At 38.6% G+C, this 19,862-nt stretch overlaps 1 protein-coding gene across 2 annotated transcripts in view; it reads right to left on the bottom strand.

Annotated features, from left to right (window-relative positions):
* Positions 1 to 19,862, bottom strand: part of LOC140310310 (neutrophil cytosol factor 2-like) — a 38,180-nt gene that overhangs the window by 14,878 nt on the left and 3,440 nt on the right. The window contains exons 2-11 of one of the 2 annotated variants that reach the window (XM_072388584.1): positions 17,919 to 18,107; positions 15,646 to 15,728; positions 15,218 to 15,326; positions 10,269 to 10,403; positions 3,550 to 3,657; positions 3,397 to 3,456; positions 3,268 to 3,305; positions 2,991 to 3,129; positions 1,175 to 1,243; positions 932 to 1,019 (exon numbers count right to left, since the gene is read on the bottom strand). In XM_072388584.1, coding sequence (XP_072244685.1) covers positions 932 to 1,019; positions 1,175 to 1,243; positions 2,991 to 3,129; positions 3,268 to 3,305; positions 3,397 to 3,456; positions 3,550 to 3,657; positions 10,269 to 10,403; positions 15,218 to 15,326; positions 15,646 to 15,728; positions 17,919 to 18,092 — 1,003 coding nt within the window. In that variant the 5' untranslated portion in view covers positions 18,093 to 18,107. The remainder of the gene's footprint in view (positions 1 to 931; positions 1,020 to 1,174; positions 1,244 to 2,990; positions 3,130 to 3,267; positions 3,306 to 3,396; positions 3,457 to 3,549; positions 3,658 to 10,268; positions 10,404 to 15,217; positions 15,327 to 15,645; positions 15,729 to 17,918; positions 18,108 to 19,862) is intronic. The other variant, XM_072388585.1, reaches the window with a different exon arrangement.

Raw genomic sequence — 19,862 nt, forward strand, 5'->3', positions numbered from 1 at the left:
GCATCAGCCTGTCATGGTAAAGATTTACCGGTCAATCTACGGTATATCACGAGCTGTGGGTAGTGACTGCAAGGACAAGATCGCGGTTACAAGCGGCCGAAATGGGCATCCTCCTCAGGGTGTCTGGGCTCTCCCTTAGAGATGGGGTGAGAAGCTTGGTCATCTGGAAGGGGCTCAGAGTAGGGCCGCTGCTCCTCCACATCGAGAGGAGCCAGATGAGGACACCTCCCTAGTGAGGTGTTCCGGGCACGTCCCACCGGGAGGAGACCCTGGGGAAGACCTAGGACACGTTGGAGAGACTATGTCCCCCGGCTGGCCTAGGAACACCTCAGGAAGAGCTGGAGGAAGTGGCCGGGGACAGGGACGTCTAGGTTACTCTGCCCCCACGACCCGATCCCCAGAGAAGCGGCAAATGATGTATGGATGGAGGGAGCCACCCGGATTCCTCCATTCATGGTGGTGGTATCACTTTCACCATCCATCACTTCTCCCTTTATGTCTTAATTGATATTTATTTATTTGAAAAGCAGATCCATTTAATTTGCTTGACTGCGTAAGTAGATTTCACTGTACATGTCTTAAGCTTTATATCCCTCATCCTGGCACTTACACACATAAACCATTATTGTAATTTGTACAAGTACTGTTCTTGTTTCTGCTGCGTTAGCCGAAGAGAGTCATGTTCAGATTTTACAAAACATTCTCATAATATATATATATATATATATATATATATATATATATATATATATATATATATATATATTAGACATATCTCTCTCAGCATCACCCCATTGCCCCACCCACCCCCAACCCACCCAAAGAGTGCTTTGTTGGAGAAGATCAGGGAGAGAAAAAGGGTTCACCCTCACCAGAGATGGAAGGATTTCAGATGAAAAAGAATCAAGAGAAGTGTGAGTTAGAATTTTACACTGAGGTGGAGCAGCAGGGCTTGGCTGGACCTGTGGGCGAGTAGGTGGCTTAAGTCCTGGTGGAAGGGGGATTCCACTGGGAGCTCTCTGTGGAGTAAGCCAAGACAGAGGGGTCAGTGAACCATCATTAGAGTTAACCAAAAAAGATAGACATTGGATTTATCTTCCTGCAGGACACCTATACCTTTGTTTAAACAACAAGTGTAATGTCATGACCTTTACAAAATAGACAAATACATTACATTCTCATTTTTGTCTTTTGACGTCCTCACATCTGCATGTTCAAGCATAGACACTGGCAGAAGTCCCCTCTGAAAATGAAAGACTTACCAATAAATACATGATGTAACAATTTTTACAGCTTTGTAATAAGCCCTTGGTGTCAAAGACACTGAATTATTTGTATTCTGAATACAAATTTAAGTGTTCTTGAAACCTTAAGGAGAGTTTTCTTGCAAAATGATTATTGCTTGTTTGTACAAATGAAATGACAAACAAAATTATTTACACATCTGGCATTGTCAATCTTTTGGACTTACAATGTAACCAGCGACTTGATGAAAAATTGTTATATGCTATCATCAAAGAAAATGCTGTGATGATCATTATCATCATGATCTTATCAGTCTGCTGGCCTGCCTATCAGAAAATAGAATGAATATATATATTTTTTTCTCACTTTAAACATAAAAACTTATACTGGCATTTAAAATAGAATTTCATTTCAATATTCAACAACAAAGAAATATTTGACAAAAACGCTCAATAGGTAAAGTATTCACAGAAGCAGAAAATATGAAAAGTTCATTTAAGTTTGTCTGTTGACGATGTTGAGCTCTGCGGAGGATGAGTTGACTAAACAGAGATTGACTAATTGTCATTTATTATGGACATATGTGGTCAGATTAAATAGTTTCAGCCCTCCATATATTTGCACATAAGGAAATATGTATATGTAAAAACAGGAACATGGAAATGTAAAAAGAAAACGTAAATATATGGGCCAGGAGAAATAAATAGAGGGAGAAAATGCACTGGAGAAAAAACATAGAAGTTAATACAACCCTGTATAAAATTAATATAAAAAATTTAATTAAATTAAAAATACATGACAAAGTAAAAATAAAATGAGAAATAAATAATCTTGAATGAATTATCAATACAATGTAAGGGATAATCCAAATAATGTCAGGGGCATAAAATAAATGATCAGTGTTATAATGTATTGTTTGTTTTCATTTTCAAAAATTAGAAAATAAGGTTTTTGAATATAGAATTTAGATTTATGAATATGCAAGTAACATAATTTGTTGGGAGCATAAGAAAGGGAACCAAACAACACATATACATATGAAAGGTTTATGTGGCTGTGTTGTCATGACACGCTAAAAAGTCTGCCCCCTCTAATCAACATAATGAAGCAGAAATGCACACAGAAATGTAAAAACGGAGACAGAGAAATGTTAAAAAAAAAACATTGGAAATAAATGGGCTTGGGGAGATAAATAAGAGGAGAAAATGCACTGGAGAAGTAACTGTAGTTAATGTAGTTACAAATAAATGTCATATTTTATCAAAATCTATAAATACATTTTTTTTAAAAAGTACGAAAACATTTTAGAAAGAAATAATTTTGAGGAAACAAATAGATCAATACAATATAAGGGGAAATAATTCAGAAATAAATACAGGAATAACACATTTAATTTAAATTGAATTAATTCAATTTAAAATAACAAATAAAATTTAAAAGTGAGTGACAGAGTAAATAAATAGCTACATTTACATAAGCTTAAATGAATGCAGTTTACAGCAGAAAACTTCTAAATTAGAGATTTAAATTCAAAATTTCATTATTTCATATACTATTCAATTATTTTAACATAAATTATTTCATTATTTATTTTAATAGCATTTATTTTCATTGAAACTCATTTATTTAGAGTTAAATTTCTAATTGGGTTATTGTAATACAGTATTTAACTTGACAAGTATTCTATATATAATATTCTATAAATATTTTTCACTATCATTAACTTATTACGGATCTCCACTCACCTGTCCATCAAATATGACATTTATCATTCCATCTCTGTCCTCCTCTCCAAACAAAAACACCAAGGCTCCTCCAGGTACAGTCAGCTGTTCTGGGCTCCGAGCCATGTAAGGGGCCCGCATACGCATATATCGAGAATCCCTAATCATTAGTGAAAAGACAAAATGATTCACATGTCTGCACGTATTGTTTTGCTACAATGTACTGTTTAATAGTTGTATTACCCACACATAGTCATGCTCAGGTAAATCCTTTCTGTGTGATTATAGGAATACTTACTGAGCTCCACCCATCTTGGGTTCATAGAAACCAGGTTTCTGTGCAAAATACACTGGGACAGTTAGCAACTGGAATGACCGGAAGCCACATCATCAGTCATACACTTAATGACACAATGGTAAGACTTACCTGCTGCCTCAGAGGTTCAAAGCCTCCAAAATCATCATTGGGAATCAGTGAAGCAATCACCTGTAGTAACAAGATTAGTTCCAATTATACTGGTAATGATGAATCGTAGCATCATATTCCTGTAAGATATTATTTACTACAAGGACCAACTACCTTTGGCTTGCCCAAGAAGTCTCTTTGTTGTAGCTGCTCAATGTCCTGTTTCCTGGGACGAAACACCACCCCCTCAGGGACCAAGAGAGGAACTGGGATGATCTTCCTCTGTTTTCAAAATCACAATAAAATGTTTTCAATGTTTAGAGACACCATTTATCAGAAGTAAGCTGCAGGTCTGGACAGTGTGTCCCAGAATGGTAACGATCTACAATATGAACCTGCAACAGGAATGGGAACCTGCCTAACGATCCTGTTCATAGGTTCTGCTCATGTATGACGCATTTGTGTGATGGCGTCATGTACATGCCTCGTATTTTGGCTCAGAATGTTTCCAACATGGCGTCGAGGCAGAAGCACTCCAAAGTTTGGTTATATTTTTAAAAAAAGGACAATACTAGGGCCAATTGCAACACGTGCAGACGTTTGATCACATCAAAGGGGGGAAATATCCCCAACATGCTGAAACATTTGACCGCACAACATGCAATTACTTAGCACGAATGTAAAGTCTTTGACACGCTGCCAAGCAATGGTGCAGGAGAGAATGTCTTGTAAGAGACATATATATGTGGGTTTTGTGTTTTGTTTCTTTTCAACCTTGGTGGTTGGTTTTCATTAGGATGTTTTAGTCTTGTTTTCAGTCATGTCTCAAAAGTCCCAGGTAACGCAGGGCTCTCAAGTGTCACGCACTGATCGTGACAGTCACACTTTTTGGTCTTTTTTCACGTACTCCTGCCACACATTGTATTTCTCACGCTGAAAAAAAATTATAAAAAACATTTCTCTGCCGCACCGCTATCGCTATGGAAATGGCAGGAAACAAGTACGTCTCCATGAGTCTGAGCAGAGCAATTATTAATAACAATAACACTAATAATAATATTATTAATGAAAGACCCCCATGCCTGCGACCCATCCAACCGACCTGCCCAACGGAGGGTTTTGGGGGGGGTTGTCACTCTTGCCTGCATTCAAAACTTGAGAGCCCTGCAACGTAAAACTTCCAGGTCCTGTTGATTGAAATAATGATAGACATCTAAGTAATGTTAGACATACTGTATGAATAGTTTCCATCTGATATTAATATTTAGTTGACAGGGACTGCAAAAATGAGGCAGAATCAGAGGCAGGCTCCCGCATACCTGTAGCTACCCCTTTCATCAAGGCGGGGAAAAGTAAAATGACAAAGGCGAAATTAGATAAAATGTTGGTGCATACTTTAAATGAAAGTGTTACTGCAACCAAAGCCATTTGTACTATATAAAACTGGACGGGAAGCGATAAGAGAACCGATAAGGAACCGAATCGATAAGAGATATCGATAACGGAACCGGAATTGATAAATTCTTAACAATTTCCATCCCTAATCAGGGGACAGTGCCCTCCATGTGGAAGACATCCTGTCTGGTTTCAGTCCCCAAAAAGCCACACCCGAGCCAGCCAGAGGACTTCAGACCAGTGGTCCTGATGTTGCACGTCATGAAGACCCTGGGGCCTGCTCTGGAGAGTGCTCCTGCAGAAGACTCCCTCGCTCTGCTGGGGGACTTCAATGCTCACGTGGGCAATGACAGTGAGACCTGAAATCAGAGTGGTGTTCTGTTGTTGGACTTCTGTGCTCATCATGGACTGTCTATAACGAACACCATGTTCAGGCATAAGGGTGTCCATATGTGCGTCTGACTTGAGGCCGTATGTCCTGGACACTCGGGTGAAGAGAGTGGTGGAGCGGTCAACTGATCACCATGTATGGTGGGGATGGGGCTCTGCTGACCTCAACTAGGGACATTGTGAGTTTGGTCCATTTTCTTTTGTAGCACAAGTTTCTTGTGTTTACTTTGAATTCAAATCTAGCCTATCTAGTGACTGCTGTGAATAGGGCAGCTGACAACAAGGGAAAGACCATGTGACAAATTGGAAACACAGCTGACCGGAGGCAAAGACCCCAAAGGGCTATGGGCTAGCAATCCATGGTAGCAGTAGGCATGGCAGCTTTGTTACAACCACCATAAGCTACAACTAAACTAAGGAGAATACCCCTAGGGTCAGCAAGAGCAGGGGCGGAAGATGACTCACAGGCAGGCTACATGGCAACTGACACTGGAACAAAGATGACTATGAGTTGGAGATGTGACTCAGTGAAGGATAGGGGCATGGACCTATTTTCTTGGGCTAGAGCTGGACAGAATAGTTCTCAGGGCAAAGAGAGCATAGCTGGAGAGAATAAAAGTGGTAGACGAGGGAAATAATCTCCAGGTTTGTCCTTGTAACCGGCAGGAAGTAAAGTCAGTTAGAGACCTTAAAATGCATCAGGGAAGAAAGAGGTGTGTTGTAAAATGGCAGTGTAGCCGCATCGATCAGTACTTTTTAAGAAGTCAATCAAGTAAGTCAGATGAAGTCCAGTGGCAGATAGAAAACCACAGTCCAAAGGATATCAATAACACAGCTACGGAGGTGGAGGAGGAGGGTCTAAGAAGGGATGCAGAAAGGTAGAGTTAAGTGCCCTGGGGCAAATAGCAACAAAGAATGGGAGGGTCAATAGAGATTTGTTGATAATATTTAGTAGGTTAGGAGGAAATGCAAGCGATAGGCTAGAGATGATGGGAAATATAATTTACTCCCATGATGTAGAAAGATTTGAGGACATAGAAAGAGGATTGAAAGAGTACATTTTGTTAAGTCTAGATGGCTGGTGAGGAGATGGAAAAATTGGTCAAGGAAAGTGTAACCATGCCAGTCCTTGGTACTGGCAGGTTCAGATATCTCTTTCTCTGATAGTACCCTGCGTTGTGTTTTAGGAATGGTATTGAGACTGGTTGGATTTCACCTGCACCGGCCGTTTATTCTCTCCTGCATAACACGTGAGAATGCTGGTCACGCACGGTTAATTCACACATACTCAGACGCATCCGTCCCAATACTGACTATATACACTATGAACAAAATACACATTTACCTGCATAACATGTGAGAATGCTGGTCAGGCACGTTTAATTCACACATACTGCAGGGGAATGGAAATGCTTAATGAAGGAACTTAAAAAGAACTCCCACATACAAACTGCTAAAAAGGAACCGACTTACCTCGGACGCATCTGTCCCAATACTGACGTCCATCAGGTGCAGCTGATGACGTAACCAAGCCAGCATTAAGGAGGAAACGCCCAAGAGCCAACATACCACACACAGTATGCAGTAACGTCCAATATTACAATAATAAAAGCAAGTGGAAAGGGTTGTTTAACCAGGAAAAGGGAGGGCAGCTTAAAGCAACAAAATCAGAGGTGGAAGAGTATCTAAGAAAAATACATATTCAGATCTTGAGTGTCACGATTTACGTTTTGTTTCATGTCTTGTCTCGTCATTTCCTGTTTTATTTTGAAAAATCACTGACCTTCCCCTCTCGTTTCAGGTATCTTGCCCTTCCTCCCATGTCAAGCGTCTGATTGTCTTCCCTGATTCCCAAGTGTTTCCACCTGTTCCCCTTGGTCCCTCATGTGTTCAAATAGTCTGCGTTTCCCTTGTCTTGTGCCAGTATGTTGTCTCAGTTTGAGCTTCATTACCAGCCTTTTGTCTTGAGCCATAGTTACCTTGATCCATAGCTTCCACGAGCCTGCAGTGAGCGATTCTTCTGCAGTGCTATCTTGTTTTGTAAATTATTCTTGTTCCTAGCCATAGTTTATTTATTAATACTGTAAGTTTTCATAGTCTTGTTTTTTCCTCCATTTTCAAGGAGAGATTTTTCTTAGTCGCTTCCGTTAAAGGAGAGCTTTAAGTTAATCGTTAAAGTTTCATAGTGCCTCTGTTTTTTAAAGAGTGCGTCTTTTGTTTCAATCCACCTCGTTAGGAGAGTGTGTCCTTGTTTTGTTAAACTGTTCATAGCTTTTCTGTTTTCCTCCCAGCGTGGCAAGATTTATGATTTGTAACTTTCAACTTTCAACTTTGTCCTCTGCCGTAGTTACTGAGGAGAGCGCTTAGGTTTTCATAGCCCTTTACTTTGCTCTGCCTGGAGATCGCCCTGCCTTGCTGTGCTTTGTTTGAAAATAAAACCCACTTGGAATCCGAAAAGACCCTGCATCTGTGTCCTGAGTCCCCTGGTAACTGACATTGAGCAGTATAGAGTAGTAAGCCTTCCACCTGACATGCCACCATTAGAAGAGATGGCTCATAAGATGGATGTTAGACCACGTAGGTGGAAGGGGGTTGAGGAGGTACTCAGGCATGCAAAAGCTTTGTCGGCCCCAGAGCCAAATGGAGTCCCCTACCAGGTTTATAAAAGTGCACCTGATATCCTAAAGTTTTTGTGGAGGCAATTAAGAATAGTTTGGGAGAAACAGTTTATTCCTAGAGCACGTTGTTGGGCAGGAGGCGTTCTTATTCCAAAGAAGAAAGAGTCTTTGGACTTGAGTCAGTTCCAGATGATTTCTCTCCTAAATGTAGAGGGGAAGTTTTCTTTAGTGTAGTTGTAGTTGCTTAGTTGTTTAGTGTAGATTGGCTAGTTATTTACAAAATATTTTATTTCCAGGATACTAGACTGGAACATGTTGTGAAACCTACTGTACTTAGGCACACTAAGTACAGCAGTTTTCACAACATGACTAGAAAGAGACAGAGACTAGAAATGGGCATTATGGCAGAGTGTACAATTTCTTTGTTTTATATATATATATATATATATATATATATATAGATCTTTAGAGACATATATATGTGGGTTTTGTGTTTTGTTTCTTTTCAACCTTGGTGGTTGGTTTTCATTAGGATGTTTTAGTCTTGTTTTCAGTCATGTAGGTTTCTTGTGTCACATTCTCAGGTTCCTCAGCCTCCATGTTCATGTCATTAGTTTTTCTCTCACTCACCTGTGTCCAATCTTCACAGCTGCTTTCCATTCACTCATCCCATTAGGGTTGGTTTTCATTAGGGTGTTTTAGTCTTGTTTTCAGTCATCTAGGTTTCTTGTGTAACATTCTCACTCAGGTTCCTCAGTCTCCATGTTCATGTCATTAGTTTCTCTCACTCACCTGTGTCCAATCTTCACAGCTGCTTTCCATTCACTCATCAGGTTTCTCAGTATTCAGTAAGTTTGTCGTAGTTTTTGCCAGATCCTCACCATCTTTCATGTTTGTCAGGTTGGTCTTGTTAATGGTTAAAATTAGTCAAATCTTTGTCAAAGTCACAGTCACATTAAATTCTATATACAGGATATTGTTCCCATAAGGACAGTGAGGTGGTGGCTTCCCCGGTAATAAACCCTGGATCACCACTGACCTGAAAAAGCTGCTGAGCATGAAGAAGAAAGCAATCAGAAAAAGAGACTTTTTGAGAGCTGTTCAAAAACGGCTGAAAAAGAAGATAACAGAGAACAAGGATGGGCATAGGAAAAAGCTAGAATGTAGCAGGTTAGATTTTTCCAGCCATTTTTCCCCACTCTCACAGCAGAACAATGTGTGAGATGTGTCGTCAGGGATGAAAAAGTACACAGGTTTTAAGATGAAAGGAGACCTTTACTAAGGGCAGTCTGGAACGAGCCAATGATCTCAACATGTATTTCAATACTTTCAGTTCAGAACAACACTCATGCTCTCCACCTACCTCCAGCAACACAGACCTCACACCCTTCCCTGTCACACCTCCATAATGTCACCCTGTATCTCCATCATGGTACATAACACAGCTTCAACAACATACCACATCAGGACACATTAAGATCTCCTCTGCCTCCCCTCACCCCCTGTCAGCAGTCGGGTGAAGAAATTGCTGGAGATAATAATGTGGCTGAAATGGAATCAGACTATACATCTTTATGGGGTCAGCCCAAGGATCATCAAGGCCTGTGCAGAATAGCTATGTGGGATTTTATAGCACCTATTCAACCTCAACCTGAGTCAGGAAAAAACTCCAATGCAGTGTGAAATACCCTGCCTAATTCTCATTCTTAAAAAAATCTCATCCATCTGCCCTCGATAACAGACCAGTTGCATCTCACACCAAGTCCTAGAGAGACTACTATTAGCTTACCTTAGTAAACAAGTGACCCCCCTGTAGAACCCACTACAGTTTGCCTATGGTCATGGGTTTAGTACTGAAAATGCCATTGTGTACCTGCTTTAGCAAGCCCACTGCAATCTGGACAAAGCCGCAAACATAGTCAGAATCATGTTCTGTGACCTCTTCAATGCTTTTAATACAATCCAGTCTACATCCAGTATATGAGAAGCATCGGGACAGAGGATATCAGGAAGATATTGAGGTGAAAGTGCATGGAGTGACTTTTACGTGAGGAGAACTTTGGAAGAGATGTGGGACTTGACTGGTAGCCAATGGAGCAGCATGAGGATGAGAGTGAGGCTGCCAAGGCTTAGTGCATGTTAAAACTATGACAGCTTCTGATAATAATGATCCTTTGGAATAAAAGTTTTTAAAAAAGTAAGTAATTTTATTTCACCCTTAGATGGACTGGGGATCAAATAGATCAGTCTATCAGCTGAGCCCCATCTGCCTCTTGGCTGTGGCTAAGCTGCATACTTAACTTCTCTGTATTTCTAAGTATGCATTTCATCCTCAACCAGAATTGTCATTGTCACTACTACTACCTGTTGTTCTTTGGTTATGGGGACAATGGGGCTATACCATCTTACAAACTCTGATGCACATTGTATTTTTGTGACTTTACAAGTCATAAGTACTTTCCAGTGTGAAATAAAGGTTGCAACACTCACTTCAATGTTGTCCAAAGCCAACTCTATGTTTCCTCTGCGTCCTGTTCCTCTGTCCTGGGAGGCTGACAGCAGAACCTCCCTGCCTTGTTCCCACTGGCCCATCCGACAGTACACAGCTGCTGCATTATGTAATACCTAGGGGACACATTACAATTATAAATTCAACTAATATCTATTTAATTGTAAGGTTAATGAAAAGTCTCAATTCTCAATTATAGCAGAATTTTCTACAGGAAATAGTACTTGGCAGTATGAGAGATGATATGATTCTTCTTTTTTTATGATTTTTTTTTTCTTTTTGTCTTGCCAAACTTTTTTTCCTGGTTTTGGAACCCCCCTTGCACTGCAGTTTTGATTGAGGAATATAATTCTTCCATAGTCCTGAACTCAGAGTAGCAGCATTACTGTTCCAGTATTTATCAGGGTGACATGTCTGTAAAATAAAGGTTTCTGTTGGAGCCGTGTTTTAAATTAAGAGAGGTTTATTCCAGTTTTTCCTCCTTGAAGAATAACATTATCGGAGAAATGTAGCAGGGTGCACTGTTTCTCCTTTTCTGTATCATAAAAATGAACAAGCTATCTTTCTGATGTTTGAGTTCAGTATGGATTATATTTTAAATGTTTACTCTTTTAAGTGGACAAATGATGGCAGCACAGCAGAACCTTTGGTTCAAATGATAATGATTAAGAACTAACAGCAATCTTTTACTAAGAAAATGTTTTTTTTTAAACAGAATACAGAGGAGGGACACTGATTGTAGCGCAATAAGCAATAACAAACATCACACGGATTCAGCGGAAAGCAGAATGAAGTTTCCCATTCATTCATTCACACAGCCATATATTATTTATTATTCTACACATGCACACCATCACCTTACAGCAAAGGGTTTCAGGTTAGAATCCCAGCTGAGGACTTTCTGTGTGGAGTTCTCCCCATATATGCATAGGTTCTCTTCAGGTACTCCGACTTTCTTGCACCGTCCAAAAACATGCATGTCAGGTCAATTGGTGACTCTAAATTGTCTCTAGGAGTGGGTGTGAGCGTGGATGGTTGTTTATCTTGTTTATCTCTGTGTGGCCCTGTGATGGACTGGCAACCTGTCCAGGGTGTACCCTGCCTCTCACCCAATGACAGCTGGGATAGGCTTCAGCCCCCCTGCAACCCTAAATTGGATTAAGCAGGTATAGAAGATGGATTGATGGATAACAAATGCTACTTGAATAAATCAAATAATCAATATGTTAAATAAATACTTTTTTTTTTTAACTGAAATTGATTCAATTTCTTTGTTAATTTGTTATTGCTGTATTTATTTCTGAATTGTTTTTCCATACTTTGAATTGATCTATTTATTTCCTTAAAACAATTTATTTATTCTATTGACTGTCATACATTTCCAATTTATTTTATTTATAGATTTTATGAAAAGATTATATTTACTTCCCTGTTATTTCCCCAGTGCATTTTCTCGCTGTATTTATGTAAGTTTTCTTATAACATTTCCCTGTCTCTCGTTTTACACTCCTCAGTGCATTTCTGCCTCATGCTAATCAGGGGGGCGGACCTTTTTATGATAACACAACCACAGAGACCAAAATGGTGGCCAATGCAGACATAAAGTTTGTGGCTAAAGAAAAGTGTGCAGTTTTCCTTCCTTTCTAACAGTTCTCGTGAACAAGTTTATAACTTTCTTTAGTAGATCAATGTCTTGAATGTTAGGAGAAAGGACACAATCTCCAAAAGCTCAACCAAAGGCATTGCTTAAAAATATGAAGAGAAGTTCCAATGTTTCTAATGTAAAAGCCTGTGTTAAGATTAAACTGTCACCAAATGTAGACATTTTTAAATCCAGGTTAAAAACATTTCTTTTCTTATGTGTCTTATGTATCTTTTAACTTATCTAGGCTGTTGTTTGTTTTTATTCATTTTAATTAATTTTAATTCCAGAGACGGGTAAGCAATGCCGTAGTACTGCGAGAAATAAACATTTCATTGTTTGTAAAACTCTGCCAACTTATCTAAAACTATTTAAAAGCAAATCATTTATTTTTCTAATGATATATTTCTCCGTACCAAACACTCTGGAACTGTCACGATCGATGGAGAGGTAGGACCCAGATGCAGCTCTTTTCCAAAATCAAAAGGTTTATTTACAAGAACAGGGAGCAAAGGAAAAAACAAAGCGCGGCAGAGCCGGATCAAAAATACTTAACTATGAAACGAAACGGAACGGAACATGACTATGAGGCAAAACCAAACTTAACTCTCTGTGGCAAGGCATGAAGGGTTGGTGAGGATTCTGCAGTGACTGAATTTCTTGCATTTCTTAAAGGAGTACATTAACTCGTGTTTTGAGCAGATTGTCTTGAGGAAATCCAACACAGTCACTCCAGCGGCATCCAAAGCTTTCTCTGCAGCAATGTGGACTCACCTGGAGCTCATATTCTCTTGTCCATCGACAACTTTGATGCCCATTTGTCCAGTGGTGGACAGTAACGGAGTACATTTACTTGAATACTGTATCTGTACAGATTTGAGTATCTGTACTTTACTTGAGTATTTGTTTTTTCAGAAACTTGTGACTTTAACTCGACTACATTTCAAAGACAAATATTGTACTTTCAATTCCACTACATTTCTAGGAAGCTTGTCGTTACTCATTCCTTTTAGGCTTTGTAATCCACTGTTGCTGTTTTTCTTTCCTAAAATGCAACTGGCCACACCAGAGTGGTGTAAAAAGATCTGGGGCCTCATGTACAAAGACTTGCATGTCGGTGCTGGTTAAACAACAGCTTAAGATCTTTCTAACAAGCCCCTGATCGTCTCTGTTTGCAAATGTTAATAACCCCGTGCGTAAAGTATGAAATGTCTTAATCAGCCTCACCTTTTCCCCGGCGCACTTCTCCTCTAGGTTACTGTATGAACACGTTTGTTGTGAGTTACACAAATATAGGTATTTACCTTGGGGGTAATCAGAGTCACCCACACTCCCACACCCACCATCTCTGAGAGAGCAGTGTCACCCATAGCTGTGCCGACTCTGTTCAAACAGCCCCCCCGCCTGTTTTGGCCACACTTCGGCGGTGGGCAGCCAGTCTCCGCTTCACATCCACCTTAATATCGGATCGCTTCTTTTTCACTTCTGCTTGTGTGTGCTTCTCAGACCTCACAGCATTAAAGGCCTCGCTCACGCTCTCCCACCCACTCCACTTACGTTTGCTGCTTATATCATAGGACAGCGTGCCAAAGAGCACATTTTTGCGGGCCTTCACTTCAGAAAGTACCACCTCCATCTCACTTTCCGTTAAGTTCTTCTTTTTTCCGTCTTACTCATTCTTTTTTCTTTATTTTCTGATTTTCCGAGAGAGAGGAATCGCAGGTGCAGGGCTAATTGCAATATTATTTTCATATTTAAATAGGGGCGTGGACAGGGAAGAGTCGGGTACCCAATTCCACGCTGACTGGGATGTACAAAGGAAATGTGCTTGGATTCATGCGTGCGCACACATTGATACATCCAGATATTTTTGTGCGTTGGAGGGCATATATGGTTTTTCAGCCGAGTTCTACAAAGAATTTTGGACTGTTTTGGCACCATTTCATAAAATGATATCTGAAATTAAGAAGAATAACAGATTACAACCAAACATGAACTCTGCTAACATTATCCTACTTTTAAAACCAGGCAAAGACCCCACACTTCCATCCAGCTAGCGCCCAATATCATTTGTAAATGTAGATCTCAGTTTGCAAAGCTCTTGTTAGACGATTAGAAAAAAAATAACCCCTTTCATTATAAATCCTTACCAAACAGGTCACTAACAAACAGATTAATATTATAGACTATTCTACCATTAACAATTTCGAAACCACAATCATCTGTCTCAACGCAGAAAAAGCATTTGATCTGGTAAATTGGATATTTTTATTGTACAAATTTGGATCATCATTCATTGATTCATTGATAAAGCGCAAATTCAAGCGCGCAATCCTCAGCATGCAAACTGCTTCTACAACATCTGTGAAAGAATGACTCGCTCTCAGGAGCTCAGTGAATTCCAGCGTGGTAATGGTAAATGGACTTGTACAGTGCTTTTCTAGTCTAACTGACCACTCAAAGCGCTTCACTACATGCCACCCCACTCACACACATTCATACAGCACGTCTTAAGATACTTAACTACGTGCTTTTTCTAATCATTCATACCCCAATGATACACTGGGAGGCAACGTGGGGTTCAGTGTAGACCAGAGTCGAACCACCGACCCTCCGATTGGTGGGCGACTGCTCTTCCTCCTGAGCTACAGCCGCCCCGTGGTACCTGATTGGATGCCACCTGTGTAACAAGTCCAGTCATGAAATTTTGTCACTACTAAATATTCCACAGTCAGCTGTCAGTGGTATTATAACAAAGTGGAAGCAATTGGGAACGACAGCAACTCAGCCACAAAAAGGTAGGTCACGTAAAATGTCACCAACTTTCTGCAGAGTCGATCGCTACAGACCTCCAAACTTCATGTGGCCTTCAGATTAGCTCAAGAACAGTGCGAAGAGAGCTTCATGGAATGGGTTTCCATGGTAACGGATGCGTCGGATGCGTGGTGTAAAGCATGCCGTCACTGGACTGTAGAGCAGTGGAGACGCCTGGCAATGTGATAGACTAGTCTTGGTTTGGCGGTTGCCAGGAGAATGGCACACTCTGACTGCATAGTGGCAAGTGGAAAGTTTGGCCTATCTATCTATCTATCTATCTATCTATCTATCTATCTATCTATCTATCTATCTATCTATCTATCTATCTATCTATCTATCTATCTATCTATCTATCTATCTATCTATCTATCTATCTATCTATCTATCTATCTATCTATTATTATCATGTGCAGAGTTAGAATGTAAATGTATGGTGCATGAGTATGTGGTGTGTTAGGGTGAACGTCTGACCTGCCAGCTGAAGAGTTTGAATCTTAGTCCCAGCTGTCTGTAGTCAATAACAGTATTGCCTCTCATATGCTTCTGTGCCCAGATACAGTCTGAGAGTGCCTCATCTAATCTGGAACATTGACACGGATAAACAGAATTAAAGCATACATTATTTTTATTTATTTTAAGAGCATTTATTATCATCAAAACTTATTTATTTAGCCATTTATATATTTTTGTTTTTATTTTGGATTATGGCTGTTTCAGTCCTCCATGATAGAAGAGACAGATAAATCCAGTCTTACAATCAGAAGTTAGAGGATGTAGGAGCACTAATTGTCCTGAGAGAATTCTAAATACTTTCTTTTTGTTTGTGACCTTTGTGTGACATTGGTTGAAAAGGTTATAAGATCTATTCAGATAACCTATCCCTGGGCTGCAAGTCTTACCTGTCAATCTGCATCATCACTGCTGCCCTCTGGAAGAAGCCAACAGCAAGGCGTTCATCCTTAGCAACGGTGAGATCTAAAGACTGGACATCACAGTGGGGACAAGGTTCAGGATAAGTAGATGAAGACATCATCATGTGCTTTCATTTAATTTTCCACTTAAATCATTCAGTTATAGTTAATTATATATCAATATACCAGACTTACACAGCCTTTTTTTAAACGTGTGTGCTACTTGATTTCTGCTGATACTTGAGAACCAGTTGTGATGAATAACCATGCTATTGAGAGAGTTGTTTAAAGATGGGAGCAGCTAATTGCTTTTAAAAGCACAACTAACTGATAAAATAAGAGCCCAAGTCCCCTACAAGTTTAAAAGACTAGTTCAGGAATTTGATGTAGGGCAGGAGAAAAATAGAGAGAAATTAGGAAGACGTTTAAATGATCTCTTCACTCAATTATAATGTGGAATATAAGGTCCCACCAAACAAAATGGACATGCTTGGAGCACTGTCAAAAACACAGTTTTTATAACCCTGTTATTTTGGTAGCCCCCTGCCAACATCATCACCTCAGTTGTTGCACAGTTGGGGTGTTGTTGCTACAAACACAGCACTCCATTACATTTATGGTTATTTCTGGATATTAAAAGCATGCCAGTCTCTCTGTTACACCTCCCATTTTTGTACAGTTTTTTCAAATTATTTTTACTTTACTTTTCCTCATTTTTATTTATCTTTTATTTTTTCTTTTATTTATAAATATTAAGGTGTTATTCATTAAATTCACATGCAAACATATATACTTCAACAGCAGCAACTTGAAATAATCAGTATAAAAAAAAAAGTCTCTTGATATGCCTTGAAACCTTCTAGGGGCTTCTTGCAGCTTTGCGCTGATAATTTACATAACTTTTTCTTTGCTATGTGTTCAAGTTATTTTAAATCTACCGGAGACCACTTTTTTCTTCTTTGCATGTGTGTGTTTAAACTGATCAAAACTGTGCCAGTAATCCAAGTTACATTTTACGTTTGTATTTTTACTTTTTATACATATACATATGTTTTCTATCCAAATATTTTCAATAAATGTTTTAATATTGTTAAATTTATTAAGTAATTAATCTATGGACATATATTTTCTGGTCTCTGGTCTTCATTTGACAGTGACAACTGGTATGGACAGAAAAGAGGAAAGAACAAATGGGATATATTCATTAAATTTTAATGAAAATGGCACTGTTGACAATCACTTGTCAATTTGCAAATGGCAAGATAGTAAGACTCATCACTTATTGTCTACTGTAATATATATATATATATATATATATATATATATATATATATATATATATATATATATATATATATATATATATATATATATATATATATATATATACATGGCATGCATATATATATTTAAAAGTTTTACAGAGCATCAGGGAGAGACAGAACACTGGGACATTTTTATGTTTATGCATTTGGCATACCCTTTTATCCAAAGCAACTTACAAGTAGGGTAAGGGGTCTTGCCTAGGGACCTCTACTGGAGGTAGTACCTTTCATGTAGGAGATTTGGACCCAGGTCTCCCACATGAATGGTGGCAATCATACCACTATGCTATGCTATCCCAGTAGCTGGTATATTTGATCCCTGCCACTATAAGCTGCTCTTGACGCACCACAACGTGCACATGGTATCATTCACTGGTTTTAAAATTAATCTAGACTTTGAGAGCATAGGATCCATAATTTTGGCTTATTTCATACCCTGAATGAGTTTGTACTTGCTTCTCTGATATTCATCAATGGGAAAATGAGATTTATGCAAAACCGGAGGCTGCATTTTCAAGACCATAGTTTGAGGACCCTCATTTTCGTAATTGCTATTGAGGGGGAGTACAAATTAGCAGACAAAAGAAAGAATTCATGTTATGTGCTGTGAGATAATGACATAAATCCCTATATTTGTACCCTAAACCTAACCGTTTGGCATATGACCAATGTAAAATGTAATGTGAGAGAATGTAGGGAGAGAATTGATTTGCTTTTGAGCACATGTATGTGGAAAGGGAGCGTAAGGATTAGTTGGTATTCCTAAACCAGGTCTGGAGCATGCAGAGGAAGCGTCAATAGAGAGAAGGTCTGTGTTATTGGTTTACAAGTGCTGATAGCCACTGATATACACAGTATTTGTGGTTAATTGTTATTCATAAGATTATTTTAAACTTAATTAAATTAAATTAAATTTGTTTAATTTCAAATACTAACCTTCAAAGCCATATCCAATTGTCCCAAGGCCATATGAGCTGAGGCAGCATTAAACAGTATGCGAGAAGTGGGTTCACTGATCTGCTGAAGTTTTGCCAGGGCTCCTTGCCAGTCGCCGGCATCCACGGCCACAACGGACTCATTCCACATCCGCAGTAAATCACTGTAAAGCATTTTGGGTAGGAAAGACTGGAGCACAGCAAAATAAAGGATATGATCAGACATAAAGAAGTCTTTTAAATTTTATGATAAAATATAAACTTAAAAGTGGTATTTTACAAACAGACACTGATCCCAAAAGGGCATTTCATCTGTGAAGTAGTCAAATACAACAAGTCTATACTGATTATTTTTAATGTGTTTGAGTACAATTCATATTCAGAGAATATCCAATTAATCTTTGACATGGAAAAATGACTTAAGCATTGAATAACTACTTTCCCAAACATCTACTGTATAAGCATTTTATGGAAAGATGTGATTTAATAGACATGGAGTAAAATGTCCAGATGCAGTATCACTCACTTGGAGTAATAGAGAAAATACAATGTTATCACGCTCAGACTTCTGGTTGGTTTCAAGAAAACTTAAAGAACAAGATATGTCAGTAAATATTCTTCTCCGTCCCTTAAGTGATCATAAAGTCAGTTACATCTATATTATATTATTCATGGATGGTGGCTGTAAGCAAACCTCTTCTTAAGTTTGAGGAAGTGAAGGCAAAAAACTCTCAGCTAATAGCACAATTCCTCAACAAAGATAAAGTGGAGAAATCTATTAGGACAAACTGGGAAAGAAATACCTAAGAAAATTTGGGAGTAACCTGGCAAGAAATGGAAAATTAGAATAACAAAACATTACACCAGACAATCTCACCAGACACTGTAACAAAAGAGTAGAAAATAGAACGGTTTAATTTGTAGGAGAACTTAGACAAGATAAATAAGAGAAAAGCTGAAGGAACTTTTATTAGGTCTTGGAAACAATGGCTAGAACAAGGAGAACAGTCTCCTCATACTTATTCCGTCTGAAACAATACCAAAAAATAGAATAATAATATAAATTATTTAAAAATTAAACAAACTATATCTGATGACCAGAAAATTATTTTTAATTTTTGTTCTAATTTTTTCAAAAGCTTGTACCCATAACTCTGGAAGTGACGCTTTATCATTTCACAATTCTTTAAAGAACGCTCCTCAGCTGGATTGGTCAGATAAGGATTTATGTCATCTTGCCATATCCCTTATAGAAATCTGTAATAGTATAGTACTTTTAAAGGATAACAAAACTCCAGGTACCGATGGTTGGTGGTCTGAATTTTATAAATGATTTCCCCAGCAGATGGCACCCTTCCTGTATTTCATGCCAATACTTTACCTTGGAGTATGACCAAGGCTTAATTACCCTTGTTCCCAAAGTTTATTAAATAATGACAATAAAATTTTAGCCTTAGTTTTCTCCAGAAGAATAAAAAAAAGTGATATCATCAGGATAGCAACAGGATACCTAATAGACACACTTCCAATAATATAAGATTAATTTGAGACTAATTTAGTTATTCCTAGTTTTTTGTTCTTTCTAGACTTTTTCAAGGCTTTTGATTCTGTACAATTTTATTTATCATTCCTACATGCTTGAAATATACTGTTTCATCTCGCATTCACGCATCTCACCCTACATTGTCCCACCTACATATTGTAAGGTATATGCGTAACAATCATTTCTGAGGATGCACACCAAATGAACGCAGGATGCCTTGATAATGACAAACATGTGTATACGTAGTTAGCAGCATGTATATTTCAGGACAATTTGTATGCTTGTGGGATCTGTTGCGTTTTTTAACAATAAAGTTTAAATGAAACTGTTAACGTTGCGCAACCTGCGCAAAGGGCGTGTTTGGAAAAACAGAGATGCAAGGAAGCGTACGTGCAAGTACGT

The sequence above is a fragment of the Leuresthes tenuis genome, unplaced genomic scaffold (assembly GCF_036924035.1).
Source record: "Leuresthes tenuis unplaced genomic scaffold, fLeuTen1.0.hap1 SCAF_6, whole genome shotgun sequence".
NCBI lineage: Eukaryota > Metazoa > Chordata > Actinopteri > Atheriniformes > Atherinopsidae > Leuresthes > Leuresthes tenuis.